Consider the following 25,179-nt stretch of genomic DNA (forward strand, 5'->3'; position numbering starts at 1 on the left):
TTGCTGACTGAGCAATGACATAATCATATTTTGTAAAATTTGTATGGGCAAGTAAAAGCCGGAGGACTTGCGAGATAGTATTATAAACGATTTACAGAATGAAAACAAATAGAGAAAACGACTAAAATGCCCAAGAAACTAAACCGTACCCCGCGTATTTACAATATACTAAAGAAAACAAAAAATGCGAAAATTCAACCTCCTCTTTGACGATCCTCTTTTGATTCGATATGGATTCCTCGTAAATGATCTTCGACAGTGAGAAAATCGGTTGTTTGTTCTTTATCTCCTTCAGTAGTCGCAACACCTTCATCCGCCTCAAGCTCAGTGTCGACCGGTTTGTCTGCGCATCCACATTGGTATTTCGCTTCAATCAAGTTGCAGTCAAAAATTTCTTTACCGAGTCTTGCGTTGACTTGATTGTGAACGTGACATCCCCATTGAGAAGCAGCAATTCTGCTTGAAGTTTGGGGTGGAAACTGTTTGAGCAACTTTTGGAAATGAGACGCGCATTCACCGCAAGGATAGACGCGTGAAAATAAGTAAATATACGATGACAGCGCTTCACGCTCTTCAGAAGTTGGTTTCTCTGGATATCTAGCCAAAATGGTATGAAACAACTTCCATGACGCTCTGCCTAGTTCGGCCTTAATAGTTTCATTACCGAGATGTGGCATGATCGGTCCTCCTTGCGATAGTTTCTGGGCTGAAACTGGAACAGGACCTTGTAGTGGGTCGTAGTCATTTGCATCTGCAATATCATGCACAGTAGTCTGCTTTACAGTTGCTGAATTCGAGCCTGGCTTGAGAATCACGGGGCGAGCAGGGTGTCGTGAAGCGATCTGGACCACGTCGGACGCTGACTTTGGACTGTTTGAGGAGATTGTGATGACAAATATGACGATAATAGATAAAACCGCCAGCAAGGCGATCGTTGGTCGATAAGAACGTAACTTTGGCATTTTTGACGCTGTAGTTGAATTTTCTGCCTGATCTGGACTTGAACGTGAATGAGGTAAATGGAATGATATTACGAGGGTAGGGGTTATAGCAGGCGAACAGTGAATGATGTCAGAACAGGTTGAGCTGAGTTAAAGAAATGTCTGTTCAGTTGGTTTGCATGAATTCGAGAATTGTATTCAATTATTTACGAAGGAATAAAGATGAGTAGGTAATGTATGAAGAATGGGTGGTGATGAGTAATGATATTATTAATAATTAAAAGCACAAGTTGCTTATTAGATACTATCATGAAATGACTAATAAGATATAGAATAGAACGTAATTTAGTAAAGCAATAGAGTATTGTTAGTTATAAACAGAAAATAAAGACATATATATATTTATATAAACTGATATCTAGATAAAGAGTAGAATGCAGTGTTACGACATGATACAACATATAATTCATTATGTACGTTATTAATACCAAATAACACCCATTAGTCAGATTTCCTAGCCCTTCAGCTTTATACCATACGTTACTCTGTTCCAAATACTTTACTCGTTGTTGAATTCTGACAATTAGCTGTATATTTAGTTCGGAGGGGGCGAAAGACCCGGAGCAAATCTGAGGCGCGCGCCGCACTCGACCTCGAACATATTTGAGTTTATTGTGAATTAGTATGTATTTCAGTGCTAACGGTACTATTATTGCTATTATATATACCATAATATAATTTCATTATGATAGCTATATGCTCTAATAACAAATATATCCAAAATAAACTGTCCGGAACATAATAAAACAACCAAATAAATAACAAAATTGGCGAACCCGCGGACTGTGCGGCTCAACGAAATATTCAGGCGCGCCTAAAACAGCCCGTCCTTTTAGTCTTTGCTGGGTCTCGTCAACTTTCAACCTTCTTCTTTTTCTTCTTCTCCCATTTCTATTTCACTTTCACAACAGGGAATTCATTAACATTCAATTAAATTCTTAATCATATCTTAGATTTTGAATGAATCATCCTATAATCTTATCCATCATTGTTCTTCTGTTAGCCCCTGAATTCTTATATTCAAATCAGTACTTTCTCTCAGCATTCTTCTGCTCCGCGTAATCCCTGAGCATTAAAGGCTTTTGATTATTTATATATGGTCAGAATCATCATGACATTATCATCTATTTTTTACACTTACTTTCTCTCTAGGTCTTGTTCAAGCGAAAAGTTGTTCGTCCACTTCCACCACCCCCATTAGATGACCTTGGTTTAAACCACGATGTTTGGTACATTAAAGCTACTGGCGAATTCTTTTTAGATTACGACGACTATTTAAAGCGCATGGATTTTTACAATCAAGTCAGTTTCTATTCTTTATTGTAATTGCCTGTTAATCTGACTTTATCTTTTAGCGTCGCTTTATTTGTGAAATTACCGGCCATTCAAACTTATCTTTTTTCGACGCTCTTGAAAGCGAAATGAACGAAGCTCGAGACGTAGATGAAGCGTTTCCTGAATCTCTTAAAGAACCAGTCTTGCGAAGACTTCAATTTTCAACAACTTCCAGACTTGATCACCTTGTTGACGAAGTGTATGACGCATTTAGACACGATTACTATCCTGGCGAGTTTGTGTTTGCAACAATCAGCAGCGAGAAGTTCGAAGTAGTCATTCGCGAAAAGGCTCAGTTTAATGCTATCCAGCTTCCAACCGGCGAAGTTCGACCGGCTTATGCAAAGTACCGTGTCGAAATGGTCACCGGTGACAGAGCGGGTCAAGAAGAATTTGTTGACCAAATTCAAATCACACGCGACCGCAAACGCTTTTCAAAATCAATGCTCAGAACGTTTATGAAAAACTCAATCTCACGCGAATCATGGTCTGGTGCTCCATGGCTGGTCAAACACAGATATGCAATCAAGTACAGAATCGACACAAACGTACCACCAAACTTGCAGAAAAATGGAGGCTTGACTGATGCCGAGGTTGCTGCTGAACAAGCACTTAAAGCCAAAAGAAAACGAGTAGCACAGCAGGCAGAAAAACAAAGACTGGCACGAGAAAGGGAAGACTATAAGGACCAGATCAAACGAGACAAAGCAAGTATGGATGAACGCGACCGTATCAACCGCGAACTTGCTAAACGACCAGTATCAACAGAAGATCTTGATATCATCTCAATCTACGATCCACCTGCGATGCGGCCGAAACTCAAGTTTGAAACCGCTTTTTCACAAGATCTGATTGGATTACTACTTGAAACATGGAGCTTTATTAATATGTTCCATGAACCTTTACTTCTTAGTCTAATCACGTTTGACGACTTCGTCGGATGCTTGCAGTACTCAACTTCAGAGCAACCCTGTGAACTTTTAGTTGAACTGTTCTGCTCAATGCTGAAGCAAGTCATCGGCAAGAATGATACAGAATTTTTGGTTGAAATTCCGCCTAATCCAAATGCAGAATCAGACGGGTCTTCAGAGTCTTCAGAGTCTGAATCCGGGTCTGTAAATTCAGAATCGCGCTCTTCAACCGAAGAACCGTCAAACCGGTTATCAGAAATGCAGAAGTGGAGAGAAGGTAGCTGGAAAGTGAGATTGCAGCGCCGCCTGTTTATTAATGGCGGTATGGAACTTATCATCATTAGTTTGCTCGACGAGATCTCTCATGTCGCACGATGGCATTATCTGTGCAAAGAAATAGTCGATTTTGTCGCGCCGCCTGACTTACCCGCTACACTCGAGACTGCACGAATCAGATTTTCAATGTTATCAAAAGATCAAAAGCTTAAAATTTTAGCTCTCTTTACTGAACTGGTTTCAGATTCAGGCGCGATTCGCGATCGTATTGAGTTCTGCATGGAAGAGAGCACCAGAATCAGACGCGAGCGACTAGAGACACACAAGGAACACAAAGCGCTGCTCGAAAGCATCCGCAGCTTTGAAGAAGAGAGAGAAGCATTGATTACGAAAGAAGAAGAAGAATCATCTTCCGAAAATTCTTCGCGTAAGACCAAAAGTCGCCCAGCAGCAACCAGAGAAGAAATTGAGTCCAGTTTGACAAAGTCGAACTCGGCGTATAAGAAGATTTTACGAGGGATCGAAACGGCTTACGAGGGTGTGCAGCGATGCATTGCGACCTTGAAGCAGACTGAGATCGAACTTCCTACGCTTGATTGCCAGAGAATAAGACCACTTGGGCGTGACCGGTTCTACAACCGCTATTGGTGGTTTGAGGGAAATGGAGTTCCAGCTGACCTTGGAGCAAGATCGTACTTAATGGGCAGACTTTGGGTTCAAGGACCGTCTGAAGAAGATCTGGAGGTTTTTGTGAAGAATGGCATGGCTATGTACGGCGAAATGACACTTACCGAGCGCAAAGATATTGAGGTCGACAAGGAGTGCCAACTCAACGACAGAAACGAGTGGGCATTTTATGATGACCCGGCTGACATCAAAGAATTATACTACTGGCTGTCAGTAAAGGGGCAGCGTGAGCCACGGTTTCGCAAAGACTTGGACGTGCGTCGACAACGAATCGAGGCACCAATGGCTGCGCGAAGACGATATCTTGGTCTGGAGTCTGCAGACAGCGACAAGCAATCCGACTCACATGAGATTTCACAATTTGGCGATGATGACGAGCCATTGAGACGATCGAGCCGGCAGCGAGAGAAGATTGCGTCGCTCGAAGTTGTCGGACACATTGAGCGCGATCTCCGCTTTTTGGCGTGGCGAAACTATGCCGCGATTGAAGCGCTTGGTAGGACACATTTCGAGACGGCTTACAGGAAGACAGGCGATGTGGCTGGAACCCCGTCTGTCAACTTTGCAACACCGGCCTCGGCGGCTGCGTCTGTGACGGGGAGCGCGAAACCGTCGCCGCAACCGAGCACCGCAACACGGCCATCGACGCCAATGCCGGTCAATGTCACGACCTCGTCGGTTGACCGTGAAGTTGTTTCTGACCGCGAGACCCGGGCTGAGAGAAGGGCTGCTGAAGCTCAAGCACAAGCACAAGCTCAAATGCAAGCACAAATACAGACGCAATTGTCTGAACGAGAGAAAAAAATCCGTCTTAAACGGACTGCAAGCATGGCTAGTATAGAGGGCTCTCCTAGCGGTGATTCCGTGCGTCGATCGACAAGACAGACCCGGCACAGTGTACGACTTGAAAGTTAAGAATAAGTAACGAGTTTGGATTTTTGTTTTGCTTTTGGGTGAATGTGTGTATTATAATGTATTCTTATGCGTTTTTTTATAGTTTGTATGAAGCTAGCTGGAGCAATATAGCCTCCTTGTATACAATCAAGCTCACCGGGATCGGGAAGGACCTTTACATGGCCCTGGAGGAGGGCCTGTAAGCGGGTCATGGACGACGTCACCAACGTACCAGTATCTAGAGCTATGAGCAAAAAAATTCTGCCAGCTCTGTACATCTCGTTCAGCGGACTCGGGGTCTAGCCCACGCAAGTCATGGGTCAGATCCGAAGTAAAGCAGCCAGTGACAAATGCTCTGGCCGCATCACGGCCTGCAAAGTGGTGGTATGGACCAGCTGGACCGTATGTTTGTTTATTTTCAGTCACGTCATAAACAGAGCCGTTCAATGCGACGTAAATCGGCAGTGCCGGATTCAAACCGTCGTATTGCGCCAGATCAGATTCTGTGAATATTTGCGGGTATGTAAAGTTTGCGACCGACGGGGACCGTATAAGCTTATTAATTCCGGTCGACTTCAGAAACCGCAGTATTAAAAACCAAAGATATCTCTGTCTGAGCAGTCGTGAGTCATACGTCCAAAAAAATGTAGACGTTATATAATAAGAGAGTAAGAAATTCATAGAGATGACTATGAAAAGCAGTCTGGCAATTGTCATCAGCACGCCGTCTTCCACTTCATGCTTGATCTGCTCAATAGGTACTACACTCGTGTCTCCCACTTTTTCTCTTTCTCTCACATTTGACTTTGAATAAGGCATTCTATACCTGGCCGACATTGCGAGGATTCGCTGCAGATTCTGACTGACTACATACAACCGGGCCGAGCATGACGATCCGAGCCGCACGATCACGGAGACTCGGTTCTTTTGACATCTTTCAGTGAAAGCGACTCCTCTCATTCAACTTTTGCGATATAAACCAGAAAATAAGTAAAAATTCAACAATGTTGATGTATGGCCGCACTTGAAACGCCTTGGCTAATGTCTATGTCTTCTCCTGTCGCCAACGCCGTTGCTCCAACGAGTTCGGCCGCTGCTGCCGCCTCAGGCTCAGCGACCACAGCTGTCCAATCCTCACCGACCTACGCTACTTTTGTGTCTCCGGATGCGTCTCATGTTCACCAGACGTCACCACTACTGGCACAGACTCCGCCTGCAGTTACCAAAGCGTTGTCGCTCTCGTACCCTTACATTTTGGCTGCTGACAGAGTCGTGTCTTTGCTCACGTGGACTTCAAATGACGTATGGTCGTCGTTTTTGGTCGTCGCTGCATGGACTTTTATTGTTCTGCACTGGGAAATTTTAATTAAATATGGGGGACATTTACTTATGGTGGGTGGGTTAGCAACATATGTCTTTGTTCATACCGCTGTTGATAAAGGTAACATTTGATCCAACGCAATGATGCAGTTTACTTCTAACGCTTCTTCACAGATCAAACAGAGCATCCTACACTCGATGCAATTATACATACTCTCACAACTTTAACAACCCGCCTTGACATGTTCTTTTCTCCTCTCACTTCACTTTCAATCACAACCCGCGACTTGACTCGGCTTCTATTAACAACTCTGTGTCTTTCGCCGATTTATCTCATCTTGTCATTCACTATTTTGACTCCACGCATCATTCTTCTGCTCGGCGGCATGCTAGTGTTGACTTACCACTCCCTTCCTGCGCGCGTGACGCGAACAATACTCTGGCGCTCGCGTACGGTCAGACTTGCCACGTTTTACTTGACCGGAATCGACTTTTCCCGTCAGAATCGCTCGGTTTCACAAGCACACGTTCTTCCGCCGACAGCGTCGCCTATTTCTACGCCTTCGGATGAAGCTGACACGGAGCACGCATACACATCAACGCTCGCAGGCGATTTATCGCGAAGTATCCGTAACCGTCCACTTGACGCACACATTCAACATAGCCATTCCGAACCTGTTCGGTTTACATATGTGATTTACGAAAATCAACGAAAATGGCTCGGCATCGGATGGACTGCGAATTTACTTACATATGAACGTACTGCTTGGACAGATGAATTCCTCAACGAATGTCTCAGTCCAGATGAGTTTACGTTGCCTGATGCTGAAGGCACGGGTATGCGTTGGAAGTGGGTTGACGTACAGTGGCGGGTGGATGAGGCGAATGGTGACTCCGACGGCTGGTTATATTACGATAACTCATGGAAGAAGCCGACAAAGGAGGACTCATTTGGAAGGTACACTCGTCGAAGAAGGTGGGTTCGAAATGCGGAGCTAGCGGAAGATGAAGAGCTGCTAGCGACTGAGACCGAGGTGATTTCGCACCCAGTCGAACTTGAAATCGAGGACTATAAGCCTGAGATTGAGAAGAAAGACGATAGCTCGAGCGTGAAAACATCAAGCAGTAATCACCAGTCCGACAGCGAGAGTATAACGACTCCGGAGGAGAATACAGGGACCGGCAGCAGTTTAAGCAGCGCCACCAATACCTGGAACGAGCTCAAGCGGCGGACCTTGTTGCGGCAGCATAGACGGACCGAAAGTGGCCACACCGAACCGGAAAGCCCAACCAGTCCTACCGAGGCGCCGTCAGTAGAATGATGACATTAATGTTCAAAGTGTTAAATTACTGTATTAATTCTTTTTTAGTATATTTAACTATTCTAGCTGTATTTTTAGCCTGTTAACTCACGTACCGCCGCCTTCTGTTTACGTGTTTCGCACTTGACACCAAATCGATTGCCAAAACGCTAAGAACAAGAACTCCGTTCATAATAACCAGTTTTGCTTGAGCTTGTGTAACTGCTAAGATAGTCGACACTGCTGGCATTGGCGTCGGGGACTGGTCATCTGATTCTGACACCTTACGCCTTTTGACTACTGTCTCTTCCGTAGACGACTGTACATATCCGTCTAATCGTACGTCAAAATGTGACTCGTTCCCGTCTAGCGTGATTACAGCGTCTTGCAACTCAGACGGTAGTCGAATTGGAGAGTAAGGATCCGCGTGAGATTGAATTTCAGGCAACGCCTTGATAATCGCTTGCAGCCGTTCCGCTGCCACACTGCCATCCATCACTTGCGCACCCCATCTGCACATTATAGTAGAATTTGACTCAACGTGATCGTACGACCGAAGCACGAGTTCGTTTGCATCAATCTGCAGCACCAGTTCGCGTGTCGGCTCGTCTGTGAACGGCCGCTTGTATGATAACCTTAGCCTCTCACTATCTAAGCTGTCGACTGTCACTTGAGCTGGCCTAACATCTTTTATTCTAAGCGTAATCTCTTCGCGTCCTGTCAGCAGATTTTTTGAAATGTCGACTGGGATCAGCCTCTGCTCCAGCCCTCGAAAATGATAGTATCTGCACTCGCGAATAAGCGCTTCTCTGTGTTTTTCAGACGTGTACTCGATCGGAGTACCTTTGAGAGCTTGTATGAGTTGCTCAAATAGTACATCTGAATGAGCTGGCACCGATGGCGGCGCAACTGATGGCGGCCTTATCAATCCCTTTGTGCCTGGAAACACATCTTGCGGTGATGCAAAGAAAGATGAAAAGCCCAAGGTAAAAAAATTTGGAGAATCTCCTGGTCGGCTGAGTAATTCTCGTGGAATTTTGAACGACTTTGATCCAATTCGAACAAAGATTTCTGAATTGAAGAGTAATTTGACTAGCTTTGGTAACTGATAGTAATGTGCATCCGCGTACAAGTACACAAAATGATACTCATCCCGTGGGATCACACTATATCCTTGTAGATGGCGTACAATGTCGCGAAAAACTTCTGGACTCCGATCGATATACAGAATTGGACTTTCTTTTGATCCCTTTCGTTGTTGTGACTTAAAAAAAGCCGTGAAGTAAGACGGTCCATCTGAAGAAAGCGAAGCACCACTAAGTCTAAATAATATGTCCCCAACTTGGATTGAAAACACTTGTTCGTGGGGTAAAATCCGTGGGATGTTCATGGCCAGAACAGGCCCGTTAAAGTTTCTGTCCGGTTGTGCCTTGAAATACGGGACCGTGTCGCCCTTCATTGTCGTCATTGATTGTGGATCATCATCAGATCTATAAGACGCTGCAGAAGAAGACTCGGCGCTATTTCTGGCCGCATCAAGCTCAGCTACTAAAGCTTCTTTTTCAGCTGCAAGTGCAGCAGCCATGACACAATCTGAAGTAGGAACATTTCCTGCTTGCATCGCAGTAGCGTTATTCAACCCCACAGAGCTTGTAGAACGTCTCAGCTCTTGTGCTCCAATTTCCATTACGCCTGGCTGTAGTTCTAGTTCAACTATTAGATCTCCCAATTAGTGCGAAGCGTAGCAAATATGGGTCATGTCTTAGATTGTGCGGCTCAATGGCGGAGTGTCCAAAGCTCTAAGGTTAGGGCAAAAAGTTTACTGCCAAAATTTTTTTGAGTCAAAAGTCCCAACGAACATCGAGGCACAAACAAAACATCTTGACTGTTCGTGAAGGCCGCATAATGGCGACAGAAAGCATGGAAGAACAGACAACAGTGTCTGTAGCATTTCAGATTGACGTTTTAAAGGCATTTGATTGTTTGAGAGGCGTGTTGGGTCAGCAGGCAGAACACATTATTACTTCTATTGCATTAAATCAAACCGAGCTTGATCTCGACAAGTTAGCATTGTTCGCTCTTGACCCTGTTTTTACCGCTGGAATTTTACGTGCATTCTATCCGCTATTTTTAGATTTAGCGGCAAGGTGGCTTGTTGACGGTATTGCAGAGCCAAATGTTGTTGCTGCTGCGTTTGGACGAGTTCTGCCACTTATTCCCCACGCAGCTGTACACGCGCATTCTTTTTTTCAAAACTATGGTTGGCTAGGCTCTACGGATTTGCAAGATCTGGTCACATTGTACAGACTGATTGTCTTTGATAAGCCACAATTCGAGTCATTGGTTGACACAAAGCTGATTTTGAATGTTATAACGGATCTCAATACCGGCAACCCCCAAAAATATGTTGCCATTTTAATTTGGGCCGCGCACTTAGGACTTTCGGACAAAGCAACAAACGAGCTCGTCAACAAATACACGTCCAACACTGAGAAGCCTCTTCTTGGTGTTTATGAAGGTGTACAAGATATTGACTATTTCTTCTTCCTGTTGATTGAGGCTAAACGAATTTCGTCTGAAAAAAATATTCTGGCTGGGCTTGATTATTCACTGCATTCAAGTGTAGATTTGTATACTATTGAAGACGCCAAGCTGTCTACTCGTACTGCTAATTTATGTGGGGTACTCGTCCCAAGATATACGCGTATGTAACTTTGTTTTTTTACGACGGAATATCGACTGACTCTGGTCTAGCGCTTACGGTACCTATAACAGAAATCGTATATACAGATTCAACAGTATTCAATGTCAGGCGCCTGGCCTCTGTCTTGCGCAGTTCCGATCCATTGCTGATATCTGGTCTGCCCGGAAGTGGCAAGACGTTTCTAATTGGATACCTTCTTTCGATGCTATCACGCTCCACAAACGATATTGTCAAGCTACATCTCGGAGACCAGACTGATACTAAAGTTTTGGTAGGGTCATACTCTACTGGCGAGACACCAGGCTCGTTCGTTTGGAAACAGGGTGCGCTTGCTGCTGCTGTCAGGCAAGGTAAAGTTGTGGTAGTGGAGGACATTGATAGAGCTCCAAATGAGGTTCTCAGCGCACTTTTATCACTTGTACAGCAACGACAGCTTGCAATCCCGTCTAGAGGTGAGACGATCAGAGCCGGACGAGGATTTCAAATTATTGCGACCGTGTCAGAGTCGTCACGACCAGTCAACTTTATTGGCAAGGAACTGTGGAAGCATGTGACGTTAGACATGATGACGGGCGAAGAATTGGAACAGGTTGTCGCAAACAAATTTACTAGATTGGTACAGCTCGCACCGCTTATGCGACAAGTATATAGTCGAGTTCGAGATCTGTATCAAGATAGCGCATTTTTAGCTCTGAGTCGTGGTGCGCAAAATCGCATTTTTTCGTCAAGAGATCTTATGAAGTGGGCCAGAAGAGTGAACATGCTACTTGCCAGAATGCCGGTTTCCGAAGTATCTCAAGTAGAATCGTTCGCACCGGTCGTCTTTGACTCTGTGTTTTACGAAGCAGTGGACTGTTTTGCTGCAAGTGTACGGATACCATCTGCCCGTGCGCTGATTGTTGGGGTGATTGGAAATACGATGAACGTTGCTCCTCATACTGTTCAGCATTATCTTAGTACGCATGTGCCAGAATTCTCCGATAAATCAAAGGTGGTTGGTATTGGCAGAATTACGCTAGACAAACTGTCAACGCCTCGCAAAAAAGCTGCACGGTCTCAGGCACTATTCGCGCATACAAAGCACACTTTACGATTACTTGAACAAATTGCTACCTGTGTCAGCACGCGGGAGCCCTTACTGCTCGTCGGAGAGACTGGTACCGGCAAGACTACTGTAGTTCAGCAATTGGCCGCTAGCGTTGGAACCAACATTGTTGTTCTGAACATATCGCAGCAGACTGAAGCAGCAGACTTGTTGGGAGGATACAAACCAGTAGACGTCAAGACTATTGCCGTCCCGCTGCAGGAAGATTTTGAAACATTATTTGAGCGCACGTTCTCTAGCAAACGCAATGAGCGGTTTACCGTTGTTTTGACCAAAGCTTTTGCCAAGAGTCAATGGAAAAATGTTACTCGGCTGTGGCAGGAAGCAGTTAAGATGGCAGATAATGTAATCCAGAAGCAGATATCTTTAAGAACTGAAACCGATGATAAGCCGAGCAAAAAAAGACGGTTGGATCCGATGGCAGGTCAGAATTTGCTGGCGGAATGGAGCGAGTTCTCATCCAAAGTCAGTGCTTTTAATGCCCAATATCAGAAAATCGAAAATTCGTTTGTTTATAAATTTATTGAGGGAGCTTTAGTACGTGCGGTGAGAAATGGAGCTTGGGTGTTGCTGGACGAAATCAACCTTGCAGCACCAGATACATTAGAAAGTATCGCAGATTTGCTAGCTGATGGCGGTGAAGGCGCGCGCATACAGCTTTCAGAAAAGGGTGATACTGAAGCGGTGATGGCACACCCTAATTTTCGCATTTTTGCATGTATGAATCCGGCAACCGACGTTGGCAAACGCGACCTTCCCGCAGGATTTCGGGCACGATTCACTGAAGTGTATGTTGGGTCACCGGATGAAGATCCAGCGGATTTGCTCGCGATTATTGAGAAGTACATCGGACAGCTTGCTGTTGGCAGAGACAATGAAGCGGTCTGTCAAGATGTTGCAGCAATTTATGGTGAAGCAAAACGGATGGCTGAAGAAAATCTAATTGTTGATGGAGCTAGCCAAAAACCGCATTTCAGCATTCGAACACTAGCGCGCACTCTGGTATACGTGAGAGATATTACGGCTTTGTTTGGACTACGTCGAGCTCTATATGAAGGTTTCTGCATGTCGTTTTTGACTCTGCTAGACAAGGACTCAGAGCAGCTGCTAGAGCCCGTCATCACGAAGCACACCATTGGAAAACTGAAAAACCCACGTTCTGTGCTGGCTAAAATTCCCAACAAGCCGTCAGAAGGTGAATACATTCAATTTAAACATCACTGGATAGAAGCTGGACCTTTGGAGCCGGAAGAGCAAGAGCATTATATCATGACACCGTTTGTGGAAAAGAATATGCTAAACTTGGTTCGCGCTGTCGCAACAAAAAAATTTCCGGTTTTAGTTCAGGGACCAACATCAAGCGGAAAAACCAGCATGATCAATTATCTTGCGCGCAAGACAGGGCACAAATTTGTTCGAATTAACAATCACGAACACACAGATCTTCAGGAGTATATAGGCTCATATGTCTCGGATGCTCAGGGTAATTTAAGGTTTCAGGAGGGTGTCTTAGTTGAAGCCGCACGTAATGGTTACTGGATCGTGTTGGACGAGCTCAATCTCGCACCAACAGATGTTCTTGAGGCTCTGAACCGTCTGTTGGATGACAATCGTGAGATTTTTATACCTGAGACACAAGAGATTGTCAAACCACATCCACAGTTTTTGCTTTTTGCGTCACAAAATCCTCCGGGTCTGTATGGTGGCCGTAAGAATCTTTCACGAGCGTTCAGGAATCGATTTCTGGAGCTGCATTTTGATGATATTCCTGAAGACGAGCTTGAGATTATTCTAAAGGGTAGATGCCAGATTCCACCGTCATACGCGAAGAAAATTGTCGAGGTTTATAAAGAGCTTTCGATTCGACGACAATCTACGAGAATTTTTGAAAAGAATGGATTTGCGACTCTCAGAGATTTGTTCAGATGGGCTAATCGTGAGGCTGTTGGATATGATCAGTTAGCTTTGAATGGCTATTTGTTGTTAGGCGAACGTGTACGGAATAGCGATGAGCAAACAATCGTGAAAGAGGTTATTGAGAAAGTTATGCGTGTCAAGATCGATGCTGAATCGTTCTATAAGCAGTATTCGTTAGACACTACTAATTTTCCTGATACAGTTTGGAATAAGCCTATGCGCCGATTGTTTTCTTTAGTCAACGAGGCGGTGAAAAACCGTGAACCGGTCTTGCTGGTTGGTGAGACCGGTTGTGGCAAGACTACAGTCTGTCAAATGCTGGCAGAACAATTTGGAAAGACGCTGCATATTGTTAACGCACATCAAAACACTGAGGCAAGCGATATCATTGGTACGCAACGACCTCTGCGCAACAGATCTGAAGTTCAAGAACAATTGATAGCAGAACTTCAGCAAGATCTAAAAGTTGCTGGTGTTAAAACCAATTCTTCAGATTTGGATGAGCTGCTGAATTTATTTGACAGTGCAGGTGAGATGGCTGATCACGATTGCAAGCAAAGAGTGACAGATTTGCGGAATCGTTTGAAAATTCTATTTGAGTGGTGCGACGGAAGTCTTGTACAGGCTCTTAAACAGGGAGATTTCTTTTTACTGGATGAAATCTCACTTACAGATGATTCGGTACTGGAGAGACTTAATAGTGTTCTTGAGCCTGAGCGTTCAATCTTGTTGGCTGAGAAGGGCGCACAGGATAGTATGGTTTCAGCTAGTAGCGGCTTTCAATTTTTGGCCACGATGAATCCCAGTGGTGACTACGGCAAAAAGGAATTGTCTCCAGCATTGCGCAATCGATTTACTGAAATTTGGGCTCCGGCAATCGCTGACTTGGGCGATGTGTATCAGATTGTGAATTCGAAGCTTGACCCAGCAGACGTTGCTTTCTTTAGCCAACCGATTGTAAAGTTTGCTAGCTGGTTTGCAGAAACTTATACAAGCTCGATTGGAAGTTCTGGTGTCCCAACTGTATCTCTTCGAGATATCCTTGGATGGACATCATTTATAAAGTCAACAAAGACTTTGAATCCAATGGCGCGATTGCTGCACGGAGCTTCTATGGTGTTTATAGATACTCTAGGAACAAATGCACTGGCGTATTTGGCTGAATCTACAGAGTTGCTTGCTAGGGAACGTCAAAGATGTGTTGATTATCTGTCTTCTGTTACTGGAACTGATTTGACGGAACTATATGTTAGTCCTGTAACAATTGCTCTTTCCGAAATGACTGTTCAGGGAGGCATGTTCGAAATTCAGCGCTCCTTTAGATCTGGATCAGGTGACGTGCCTTTTAGTTTTTCAGCTCCTACTACCGCATTTAACGCTATGCGTATTATTCGTGGCATGCAATTGAGAAAACCAATCATGCTGGAAGGAAGTCCAGGTGTGGGCAAGACAAGTATCATGACTGCTCTTGCAGCAGCTGCTGGTGCTGAGTTCACTCGTATCAACTTGTCTGACCAAACGGATCTGATGGACCTTTTTGGGTCCGACAGTCCAGTTGAGGGTGGTAAAAGTGGCGAGTTTGTTTGGCGGGATGCTCCTTTTCTTCATGCTATGCAGCATGGGCAATGGGTCTTGCTAGATGAAATGAATTTGGCATCACAGTCTGTGCTGGAAGGTCTCAATGCTTGTTTAGATCATCGTGCGGAAGCATATATTCCGGAGCTTGATCGTACTTTCAGCTGTCATCCTAACTTCAAGGTGTTTGCTGCTCAGAATTCTCATTATCAAGGTGGCGGACGAAAGGGATTGCCCAAATCGTTTGTTAATCGGTTTACTGTCGTTTACATGGACATTCTTACCCCACAAGATTTGAGAATAATTACTCGGCAACTTTATCCTGTAATTGACAGCGAGCTCTCGGACAAGCTCATTTCATTTATTAATGCGATTGAGACAGAAACGTCGCGCAATAAATCGTTTGGAAGACTTGGCTCGCCTTGGGAGTTCAATTTGCGAGATACTATTCGCTGGTTTCAACTTTTAGTCAGAGCTTCCGAGTTTTCAAATAATTTCGATCCGTCGGAATATTTGGATATAGTAGTCAGTCAGAGATTTAGAACTGTAGATGATCGTCTAGCAGTTCGAAAGTTATATGAGCTTCATTTCCAAGCGCCATTTGCCCCTAGATATGTTGGATTTACTCTAGCTGATAACTACCTTCAAGTTGGTCACACTATACTTCCCCGAGCGAACGAATTTAACGAATTTAAGCTAGCAGCAAATAATCTGGTTACGCTGCAATGCAATATGGTTCCGTTGGAAACTTTAATGACTTGCGTCGATATGTCATGGCCGGCTATTATTGTTGGCCCTGCAAACTCAGGCAAAACGAACTTAATCAGATTGCTGGCTGATATAGTTGGTGCACACTTAGAAGAATTCGCGATCAACAATGACATTGACAGTATGGACATTGTCGGTGGATTTGAGCAAGTCGATTTAAGTCGGCAAGCATCGAAGTTATGGCACATGCTTCGAACGCTTGCAGCACGGATGATGATGCACGCCTTGCACTCGGCAGACAGAAATGGTTCTGATGATTTTTCTCCCATACTTGTGCTATATGATTTGGCAGTTGCGGTAGATCAGACTTCCGTGGACAAGTTAGATGAAGTCCTTGGTCTTTTTGAGCTTATTCCTGCATTTAGTACGATGGAATTTCAGGGTCAGATTGATTTATGTTTGCAAGAAATCAAGCGATTGAAATTAGCGGCCAATGATCCAGCAAGACAAACCCCACTTTTCGAGTGGTTTGATGGTATTTTGGTCAGAGCATTAGAGTCAGGCCACTGGCTAGTCCTCGATAATGCCAATCTTTGTGGACCTTCAGTGCTAGATCGTTTGAACTCGCTATTGGAGAACAACGGTGTACTGATTATCAACGAACGTGGTCTAGATGGAGGAGAGCTAAACGTCATTAAACCGCATCCTAATTTTCGACTTTTTTTGACAGTTGATCCACGCAATGGCGAGTTGTCTCGAGCAATGAGAAATCGCGGAGTTGAAATCTATCTGGAAGACTTGAATGATCGTGCTACACAATGGGATACTCAACTTCTTAATTTGCAACTGAAGAAGTTTGACAATAGCGTTGTTGAAAAATCGGATGTACTTGAAGAGCTAAACAAGCTTTCTCTTACACAGAGTCAACAAAATTATAGTGTTCTAATGAATGATCTTCCAACAAAAAATGCTCTTTCGAGAGTCTTTGGTTTGCTGGACGGTGTTCCCACAACTGAAGAGAAGCTTAACTCTACATATCTTACTCTTTCAGCTGCGGATTATCTGCCGATTTTGAATAAACACTACATCACACGATGGGCGGAGGCAATTTGCAAGTTGAGTTTGTATAGTGATGCGGAGCAGCAGTTTGCTTTCGCACTTTCGAATCTGTTTACAGCTTTATGTCATTCCAGAATCGCTTCCACAATGTCAAACATTTACAGCAATATTCCAATTCATGAGTATGGGAATTATCAGGTATGCACTACACTGTCTATCACATAGATTGGCTAATAAAATCTAAAGTCACTGCAGACTTTGACTAATAGCTACAATGTTTCCCTCTTCAAGAACACTATTGAGAATATTGATAGTGCACAATTGTCTAGAAGCTATGATGTCACGATCCGTCTCTTGGTCCTGAAAGAGAGGCTGGCTGCTATTCAAGAGAAAGCAATAAAGCTAAAATTTTCAACACTCAATTACATTGAAAAATCTGCGGCTGCTGTCAGCAAGTCCAAGTCGTCTACACCGTCGAAAGCTATGTTTGCGATGCTGAATTCTCTTTCTGCTGCTATTGCGTCTGTCATGTCACGCGACGATTTGACAACTACGCCAATGGTAATATGCTTTCTTTAATTGTCGAGCTTGTTGAATCTAACAAAATTAGGAACTTATTAATGACGCGTCCCGTTTGCTTGATTTCGCTGAGGATATCCTTGCGTTGACGGAGAACAATAACGTTGACGAAACTTGGCTGCCAATTTATCGTGACTGTGTGGATGTGCTGGTGCATGCGGCCGAAAGCCACGATAGTTCTGTCATGGGGCATAATGACTGGACTGTATTTAAGAAATCTGTACAGAATTTTGGTTCAAAAACTATTTTGACCAGTGGAAAGTCCATGGAAGTGATCTGGACACATTCACGTCCTGTTCTTCCTACAACCCTGTCAGGATGGACCATGTACTTGAACTTGCTTGAGCTATCACGAAAGCTGGACGCTATATCTGCAAGTGCTGGCCTAGGTAACAAATCAGATTCTGTTTAAACTATAATTAACACGTTACAGACAAACAAGAATCGATAATTGCTTTGCAGCAGAAAATTCTGGATGCTTGCAGCTACATTTTACAGAACAGCGACGCTCATGAAGGACATTTAAAGGTATGCTGCAAACTTCAATTTGAGTTTAGTACTAACTATCTTCAGGGAATCATTTATGATGTTGAGATGATGATGGAGACATCTAACTTGTTGAGTGGAAGAGGAAACAGGCAAAGCTGGTCTAGTGTGATGTCTTTTATCATGAAAGGACAAGCGTTGTTAGGCATCATGTCTGACAAGGTGAATTTTACAAGTTGCGCTTTCAACTGGTTGCTAATGCATTGATAGCAGTCCGAGTCGAAAAACGACATGCTATTGGCGAACTTAGCTGGGGCAGAACTAGAATTAAATATCAAAAAACTGCGATATTTGGATTCACCATTTAGCGGTAAGTTGTCTGCTAGGTGTATGGCTAATCTAACAAAACCAGGACGCGTCTTTTTGCTACTCAACTCTGTGTATTCCAATAATTCAGTGGACAAATCGGGAACGGAAATTTTTAAAGGAGACGTGGTTCTTGCTCTCATCAACTCGATGTATGATATTACATCAAAAGTCATGATATACTGCTAACTTTCACAGTTCATCTACAGAGTATGGTCGTATTGCTGACATATCAGAAGTCGATCAAGAAATCACGTCGTTTGGCTCAATTCTTGTTGCAAACAGTAACGTTTTTGCTGATGCAAAACTGCCGGTACTGATCAAGCTTTTAGCTAAGCATATATGCGAGGTGAGTGTGAAAAGCATGCGAACTAAGAATTCGCTGACAGTTTTTCTAGATTCTGGCTTTTCACAAGGACTCGACTGCTGAGACGTACAACATGACAGCATTCATAAGCTCCTTCAAAAATGGAAACCTCGTTTCTGATGCACAGATTGATAGTCTTGAAACATATCTTCGGGATTCAAGCAAAGAAACTGTTTGTCTTGTTCCCACTATAAAACAGATAATGCTTGTGTTATCCGGTGTTGAGCCGCTGAACAACTTGACGACTGGAACCATTTTGATGAAGTATGCAGAATCGCTTCTGCATATTTACGTGCCAAATATTCCATATGATCCGGCTATTAAGCCATATGTGGAGCGGGCTCGTCTGGAGAATAAGGTGTCTAGTATTTCGTCTTGGCTAAGTGCGTCCCAGATTTTGGAGAGTATTTTTAATGGCCCTGGAACAAGTTTGAGGGTCAGGAGCCTGCAATCTGAGCTCGAGAGTTACAATGTTACATTGCCTCCTCCTCGTTACTTTAGACCAGAGAAATCCCAATCAAACGCATTGTTCCAGGAACTTCATCGTTATTTCGAGGCATATATTGGATATGGAAGCGTCGAAAAGCTGCTGTCAGAAATTTCGGCAGCGACTACGAAGGCAGCAGATATCGCACAAGCGTTTCAAAGGTACACTCGTGAGCTCATTTATCGACTGCGAACACAGTATCCCTTATACGCGGATCTTTTTGAACCTTTGGAGATTTACTTGCTCTTAATGAGTCTGGGAGTTGGTTTGATTTCTAATGCAGTATCTAAGCAGCAGGGCGATTCCTCCCTTGCCAAGTTCTCATGGCTGGTTGATTCTTCTGCTCTGAGATCACAAGAAGCGGTAAAGATTGCGGATGACGTGCAAAAATTCTCGCTTGACCATAATTTGTCACAGAGCACCACAAAAACACTTATGGTAAACTTGCTCGAGTGGACAGCAGTGAGATATCAGGCAATACAAAGAGTAGACTCGACGACAGTCGACACGACAGACGCAATCTTGAAATACCTTTACTATCAGTGGTCACTCAACAAGGCCAGAGATGAAAGCGAGCGCAAGGCGAAATCAACTGTTTTCAAGACAGAATCTGATGAAGCAGAAGAGGACAGAGAGTTTAAGCAAATGTTTCCGGACTACGATGAAGTTATCTCGATTGAAAGCTTAGACATATCACATAGCAATACAAGTGTCGACGCGCAACTTTTGAACTTGTACATGGCAATTTTCAGTGACTCGAATGACTATGCACCCGGTCAAAACTTGATTGAGCAGGGTTTGCTGTCATTACGAGAACTTACAGCGCTAGAGCTTGCCGTAGATCAGAATTTGGCAGCTCAAATTTTGCCGGCCACAATACTGCACACAACCAAGTTGAAGGGTAGGTTCAACAGCTTGAATTCTACAAAGACAGTCAATTTTTACGTGGACGCAAACATTTCCGAAGTTAACAAGGCGACAACACTTTCTCTGAATATCAAAACCAGATTGGAAGCTCTTCATACTAGATGGCCAGAGAACGAAGCCATTATAGATTCACTGACTATCTGCAACGATCTTCTCGATTTACCGATTAATACACCAGTTGCAAAGCTTCTTGCATATGTCGAGAAACAACTTGGCTCATTACATGAATGGCAGAAAGTTGCTAGTCGTGAGTTTTCGGTCATGGATCACATTGACCTACTTAATAGTATCGTTGTCGAGTGGCGTCGACTGGAGTTGTCGTCTTGGCCATCATTATTTGATAAGGAGATATCTGATATTAAGAACAGGGCTTCAGAATGGTTTTTTTTCTTATATGAAAACGTTTTATCTATTCCAATGAGAATATGTGAAGAGGGCAGTGACATCAAAGAGCATGTAAATGAGCTGTTACAGGCAATCACTGCATTCATTGGGTCGTCTCCAAAGGGCCAGTTTGCCACGAGATTGCAACTTATTGAAGCATTTGCTACCCATGCTCTTCAATTTGTTGGCAACAAATATATTGTCAACTTTGAGATTATAAGCAGATCACTCAAAAACATTTGCTACTTATACGAAATGTTTCTGCCTAAGATTGAAGAGTCTATGCAAGCTCAAAGAAAGCCACTTGAGAAGGAAATCAATGAAATTATTTTATTGGCGAGTTGGAAAGACACGAATTTTGTGGCTCTGAAGGAAAGTGCTCGAAGATCGCACCACAAATTATACAAAATGGTGCGCAAGTTTAGAGAGATTCTGTCTCAGCCTGTGCGTCCCGTACTGGAGAATGGGCTTGGACATACAATATCTTTAGATGATCTTCAAAAGAAATTTACTTTTGTATCAACAGAGGACCTTGCGTTTGAGACCATTCCTGACTTGCTTGCTCTCTGCACAGAGAATGTTGCTGGGTGGAGCACTCGTCCGGAGCGACTTATCGACTTACAAGCTACCGCAAAGCTACTAAGGCGATACGCAGTGACAATTTTGGAAGTTGAGAATCCTAGCTTGGTTACATTTACAGCTGATTTAGTTGATGAGATGCAGCGATTACGCAGGGAAACTCCAAGCGAACTTACAGAAGAAAACAAGGGTACTGTTCAATTCTTGAAAGCCCGCAAGGCAAAATTACTGAGCGACACATTTAAAGAATTAAAACGGATGGGACTTAAGTACAGAGTTCGTCCAGATGTCCTTGCAAGTCAGGATAGTGTAACAAAGATTTTAGCGAGCACGCACCAGTTTGATACTTTCGTACCTGCAGAGTTAAGCCGCGACTTTTTGCGCCTTTTAGAAGCTTTACCTAGGGTCAGGTCGTGTGTGACCAATCATTCTGAAGATTTGACGCCGCCTCAGGTACAGAGGGGACTTGGGCTTGTTGAAAGTCTTGTGCATGCTGTGTTAACGCAGCGCGAAAACATTTGCGTTAGTCTACAAGCACGAAAAAATTTTGCTGCAACTGAACAAGAATTTGAAGCTTTGACCGTGGCGACTAATGCAAACCCATTGCAAAGATTTGATATGCGAGGCGAGAAGCTATCATCACTGTCATCATCAATCAGGTCGTGCTGCAGAGTGATTGGTTTTGCGCACTCTGTCTGCTCTTCGCACCAAGCTTTGTCCGAAGAGGCTGATAGTGAAGTTGCGGATTTACTGGTGAAATGGAGAGCGCAACTCGCTGAGGTCGCAGTGAAGCTGGACCAGATTGTCCCAAAAAACATTGCGATAACAACATTGGCTGAGACTACATTTGTTCAGAGCATTTACGAAATGATTGGCAATTTTTATCAAGAATTGTTGCAAATTGCAAATACAAAGAAAACTTTTGGTTACATCATCAACATTGTCGGTCAATTCTTAACATCTGAGTTTAGTTCCCAATTTTCTAGTGCAACAGAGCTGCCGATATCGTTCGCAACAGTTTCTGAACTTGATCTTAGTCTCAGAAATTTATGTGACTCGATTCTGGTCGTCGTGCAGAGCATCAACGAACTCGTTTCGTCAAAGCTGACATTGGAAGCCGATAATTGGATTCCGTTGGCGACAAGCCGCATGTCGAAGGTATTGCAGTCGTTGCACTATCTTAGTATCTCCAGTCATTTGCAAAAATGTCTTGAAGTTACAAGCAGAATAGAGCTCGGAAACCCGTCAAAGTCCTCATTGGTTGGCGCAATGGTCTCGCTTACTATGCCGCTTGTTGCAGAGTACAAGTCATTTGCTGACAAGCTAATTCTCAAAATTGCTATAGATCACGCGTACATGGCGAAGTCGAGTTTGGCGTTGATCAACTCTTTTTTTACCATTGCTACGTCTGGATACTGCTCTCCACAGGAGCCATCAAATGACGGAGACGATTCTGGGACCCAGCAAGGAACCGGACTTGGAGATGGAGAGGGCCAGGATAATATCAGCAAGACTGTTGGCAAAGACGAAGATTTGACTGATAATGCGAATGAGCCGGAAGAAAAAGAGGAGGGTGACGACAAAGATAAGGCCAAAGATGGGGAAGACGAAGATGACGCGGTTGATATGGATGGCGACATGCAAGGCGAGACAGAAGAACTTGACGATGAAGATCAAGAAGACGACAAGAGTGACGAAGGTGATGAAGAAAATGAAGATCTCGATGAAGAAGTTGGAGATATCGACAATCTCGATCCGAATGCTGTCGACGAGAAGATGTGGGACGATGGCAACACTGAAGAGGAGTCAAAAGAAAAAGATACTGAAAACAATTTGCAAGATTCGACTTTGACCGATGATTTGGCTGCCAAGACTGACGACAAGTCAAAGCCCGAGCCAAAGGAATCCAACGAGGACCAAGACAATGAAGTCGAGGACGGAGAGGAAGACGGCGATGACGAAGATGAAGGTGCCATGGATCAAGAAGACGATGTCAAGCAGCAAAACAACGACGATGTCGAGCCCATGGCACCTGAAGGCGATGCCTTAGATCTTCCAGAGGACATGAACTTGGATAATGATGACGACAGCATGAAGATGGATGATGACGACGAAGGCATGCCTGAAGACGATCCATTGGACAAGCCGGCAGAAATTGACGACAAAAACGATTCAGATGAAAAGATGGATGCCGTTGAAAATGAGCAGCAAGCTGAGAATGATGACATAATGGGGGAAGCCGCTGAGCCAGCTGAAGAAGAGCAAGGTGCTGGTGAGGTGTCAGGTATGCAAGTGCATTTTAAGTAAAGAAGTGTGTTAACGTATTTAGAAAATGGCGAAGATAATGATGAACAGGAGGAAACAGGGGATGAGGGTTTGGAGGAAGATGAGGATGGCATGGATATTGATGAGAATGATGCGGCGCCAGAAACTGCGCCAGATGACGAGAAGGAACAGGATGATAATGAACAAAATAATGTGTCAAAGAGCGAAGGTCTACATGGACCGGAGGATGCGAATGAAGACGAAGAACAAGCAGAAGCAGCGTTGAACGGCGGGGAAAACTCAAAGACTGAAGGTGATGAATCCAACACCCAAGAGGCAACGGACGACACCACAGCTCAAGAGAAAGGATCTGCCGCCATGACGGAAGAAACACAAGAATCGAAGACGACGGAGCAGAACCAGAGTCAATCTGACTATAAACAGCAGAGACTTGGTGACTCTTCAGAAGAATGGCATCGTCAGAACAAAACGATCGAAGAAGCCGAAATCGGTGAGCGAGACGAAAGCGCTCGTGACGAGCGGGCAAAGGTATGCAGACCGGTTGAATATGTGGGTGACGTTTGTTAACTGCTTATAGCAAGAGTCTACGGACGAGTACCGTCATTTGGACGACAGCGAAGCTACATACGACACTCAAGCACTTGGTGTTGCATCTACCGATCAACGTGATACGATTGAGGACGACTCAATGGCAATCGATGACGAAGACGATGCAGCTGAACAAGTGCCCGAGACGATCCCCGAGGAAGCGAAAGATGGCGCTAAAGAGGAAGAGGAATCGACATCCCTCCAGCAACAATACGCTGGTGGCATAATTGGCGAACGAAAGCCTGCCGAGGAGAGTGAATTTGACAAGATTGCGGCCGACGAGGAGCTTGAAGACATGTTTGATGAAGCCAACAAGGAGATGCAAGAACTGGACGAAGTCGACGCGGCTAAAGACAATTTGTATCGATCGCTTGACGAAGCTCGTGATCTATGGCAAAGCCATGAGCGTTCGACGCAGGATCTGTCCGCCGCATTGTGTGAGCAGCTGCGGCTGATTCTTGAGCCAACGTTGTCGACCAAGCTTCGTGGCGATTTCCGTACTGGAAAGAGGTTAAACATGAAGAGGATCATTCCATACATTGCCAGTCAGTACAAGAAAGACAAGATTTGGTTGCGAAGAACAAAGCCTAGTAAGCGTGAATACCAGATTATGCTTTCGTTGGACGACTCAAGATCAATGTCGGAGTCGCAGAGTGTCAATTTGGCGTTTGATACACTGACTTTGGTTACTAAAGCGCTCGAACGTCTTGAGTCTGGTCAGATTTCTATTGTGAGGTTTGGCGAGACGTGTGACGTTGTTCATTCGTTCCACACGCCGTTCTCTTCTGAAGCCGGTGCGCGTGCGTTCCAATGGTTCGGGTTTGAACAGACGCGAACCGATGTTCATGCGTTAGTCGAGAAGTCGATTGCCATGTTTGACGAGGCGAAGTCAGATACGAGAGGCGATAGCTGGCAGCTTGGACTCATTATTTCCGACGGTTTATGCGAGGACCACGACGCCTTACGACGCCAAGTCAGGCGCGCGCGTGAGAAGCAAATTATGCTAGTGTTTATCATTGTTGATGGTTTGCAAAAGACCGCATCAGGCGACCCGAGCGAAAAGTCTGTGTCGTCGATTCTGGACTTGAGCCAGGTGTCGTACGCGGCGGATAGTGTTACGGGCCAGATGAGCTTGAAGATTACAAAGTATTTAAGCTCTTTTCCGTTTGAGTTCTATGTGATTGTTCGGAGTATTGCAGAGCTCCCTTCGGTTTTGGCGTTGGTTTTACGGCAATACTTTGCAGAGATTGCAGATTTGTAAATAGGTTACGTAGAGTGTGTAAATAATAGGTATGAATGGTATAAATAGTAAATTTGGGTCGTAGTAAGTGAGGCTC

The 25,179-nt window shown here is 44.3% G+C and overlaps 7 protein-coding genes across 7 annotated transcripts; 3 read left to right on the forward strand and 4 right to left on the reverse strand.

The window, feature by feature from the left end:
• Positions 1 to 28: 28 nt before the first annotated feature.
• V1512DRAFT_262413 (ERV/ALR sulfhydryl oxidase domain-containing protein) lies at positions 29 to 1,080 on the reverse strand. Its single transcript, XM_066916275.1, has one exon. The coding sequence runs from the start codon at positions 960 to 962 to the stop codon at positions 195 to 197; it is 768 nt and encodes a 255-aa protein (XP_066771539.1). The 5' UTR covers positions 963 to 1,080; the 3' UTR covers positions 29 to 194.
• Positions 1,081 to 1,197: 117 nt separating this feature from the next.
• V1512DRAFT_262414 (uncharacterized protein) lies at positions 1,198 to 1,721 on the reverse strand. The gene has a single exon (XM_066916276.1). It carries the CDS (start codon positions 1,670 to 1,672, stop codon positions 1,313 to 1,315), a length of 360 nt encoding a protein of 119 aa, XP_066771540.1. The 5' UTR covers positions 1,673 to 1,721; the 3' UTR covers positions 1,198 to 1,312.
• Positions 1,722 to 1,885: 164 nt separating this feature from the next.
• On the forward strand, positions 1,886 to 5,250 carry V1512DRAFT_224816 (ATP-utilizing chromatin assembly and remodelling N-terminal-domain-containing protein). Its single transcript, XM_066913797.1, has 3 exons — positions 1,886 to 2,100; positions 2,154 to 2,303; positions 2,357 to 5,250. Exons 1-3 carry the CDS (start codon positions 2,098 to 2,100, stop codon positions 5,123 to 5,125), a joined length of 2,922 nt encoding a protein of 973 aa, XP_066771541.1. The 5' UTR covers positions 1,886 to 2,097; the 3' UTR covers positions 5,126 to 5,250.
• Positions 5,151 to 6,027, reverse strand: V1512DRAFT_262417 (cytochrome b5-like heme/steroid binding domain-containing protein). Its single transcript, XM_066916277.1, has one exon. It carries the CDS (start codon positions 5,939 to 5,941, stop codon positions 5,258 to 5,260), a length of 684 nt encoding a protein of 227 aa, XP_066771542.1. The 5' UTR covers positions 5,942 to 6,027; the 3' UTR covers positions 5,151 to 5,257.
• On the forward strand, positions 5,906 to 7,817 carry V1512DRAFT_262418 (integral peroxisomal membrane peroxin-domain-containing protein). The gene is made up of 2 exons (XM_066916278.1): positions 5,906 to 6,545; positions 6,599 to 7,817. Exons 1-2 carry the CDS (start codon positions 6,119 to 6,121, stop codon positions 7,744 to 7,746), a joined length of 1,575 nt encoding a protein of 524 aa, XP_066771543.1. The 5' UTR covers positions 5,906 to 6,118; the 3' UTR covers positions 7,747 to 7,817.
• Positions 7,752 to 9,475, reverse strand: V1512DRAFT_238235 (uncharacterized protein). The gene has a single exon (XM_066914170.1). It carries the CDS (start codon positions 9,410 to 9,412, stop codon positions 7,829 to 7,831), a length of 1,584 nt encoding a protein of 527 aa, XP_066771544.1. The 5' UTR covers positions 9,413 to 9,475; the 3' UTR covers positions 7,752 to 7,828.
• Positions 9,476 to 9,591: 116 nt separating this feature from the next.
• V1512DRAFT_275936 (uncharacterized protein) lies at positions 9,592 to 25,154 on the forward strand. The gene is made up of 12 exons (XM_066917851.1): positions 9,592 to 10,429; positions 10,480 to 16,991; positions 17,040 to 17,354; positions 17,404 to 17,761; positions 17,806 to 17,900; positions 17,946 to 18,080; positions 18,129 to 18,228; positions 18,271 to 18,376; positions 18,423 to 18,573; positions 18,623 to 23,252; positions 23,298 to 23,782; positions 23,832 to 25,154. Exons 1-12 carry the CDS (start codon positions 9,631 to 9,633, stop codon positions 25,101 to 25,103), a joined length of 14,958 nt encoding a protein of 4,985 aa, XP_066771545.1. The 5' UTR covers positions 9,592 to 9,630; the 3' UTR covers positions 25,104 to 25,154.
• The last annotated feature ends 25 nt before the right edge of the window (positions 25,155 to 25,179 follow it).

Source organism: Lipomyces arxii, assembly GCF_038497795.1.
Source record: "Lipomyces arxii strain Phaff 12-163 unplaced genomic scaffold V1512scaffold_7, whole genome shotgun sequence".
In the NCBI taxonomy this organism is placed as follows: Eukaryota; Fungi; Ascomycota; class Lipomycetes; order Lipomycetales; family Lipomycetaceae; genus Lipomyces; species Lipomyces arxii.

Bases quoted from the DNA above. Each gene is read 5' to 3' on its own strand.
- V1512DRAFT_224816 (XM_066913797.1), top strand. The intron at 2,304-2,356 runs GTCAGTTTCTAT...TTTATCTTTTAG, and splicing joins GCATGGATTTTTACAATCAA to CGTCGCTTTATTTGTGAAAT.
- V1512DRAFT_262417 (XM_066916277.1), bottom strand. From the start codon at position 5,941: ATGTCGGCCAGGTATAGAATGCCTTATTCAAAGTCAAATGTGAGAGAA.
- V1512DRAFT_238235 (XM_066914170.1), bottom strand. From the start codon at position 9,412: ATGGAAATTGGAGCACAAGAGCTGAGACGTTCTACAAGCTCTGTGGGG.
- V1512DRAFT_262414 (XM_066916276.1), bottom strand. From the start codon at position 1,672: ATGGTATATATAATAGCAATAATAGTACCGTTAGCACTGAAATACATA.
- V1512DRAFT_275936 (XM_066917851.1), top strand. From the start codon at position 9,631: ATGGCGACAGAAAGCATGGAAGAACAGACAACAGTGTCTGTAGCATTT. The intron at 18,377-18,422 runs GTATGATATTAC...TAACTTTCACAG, and splicing joins CTTGCTCTCATCAACTCGAT to TTCATCTACAGAGTATGGTC. The intron at 23,783-23,831 runs GTATGCAGACCG...AACTGCTTATAG, and splicing joins CTCGTGACGAGCGGGCAAAG to CAAGAGTCTACGGACGAGTA.
- V1512DRAFT_262413 (XM_066916275.1), bottom strand. From the start codon at position 962: ATGCCAAAGTTACGTTCTTATCGACCAACGATCGCCTTGCTGGCGGTT.
- V1512DRAFT_262418 (XM_066916278.1), top strand. From the start codon at position 6,119: ATGGCCGCACTTGAAACGCCTTGGCTAATGTCTATGTCTTCTCCTGTC. The intron at 6,546-6,598 runs GTAACATTTGAT...GCTTCTTCACAG, and splicing joins TCATACCGCTGTTGATAAAG to ATCAAACAGAGCATCCTACA.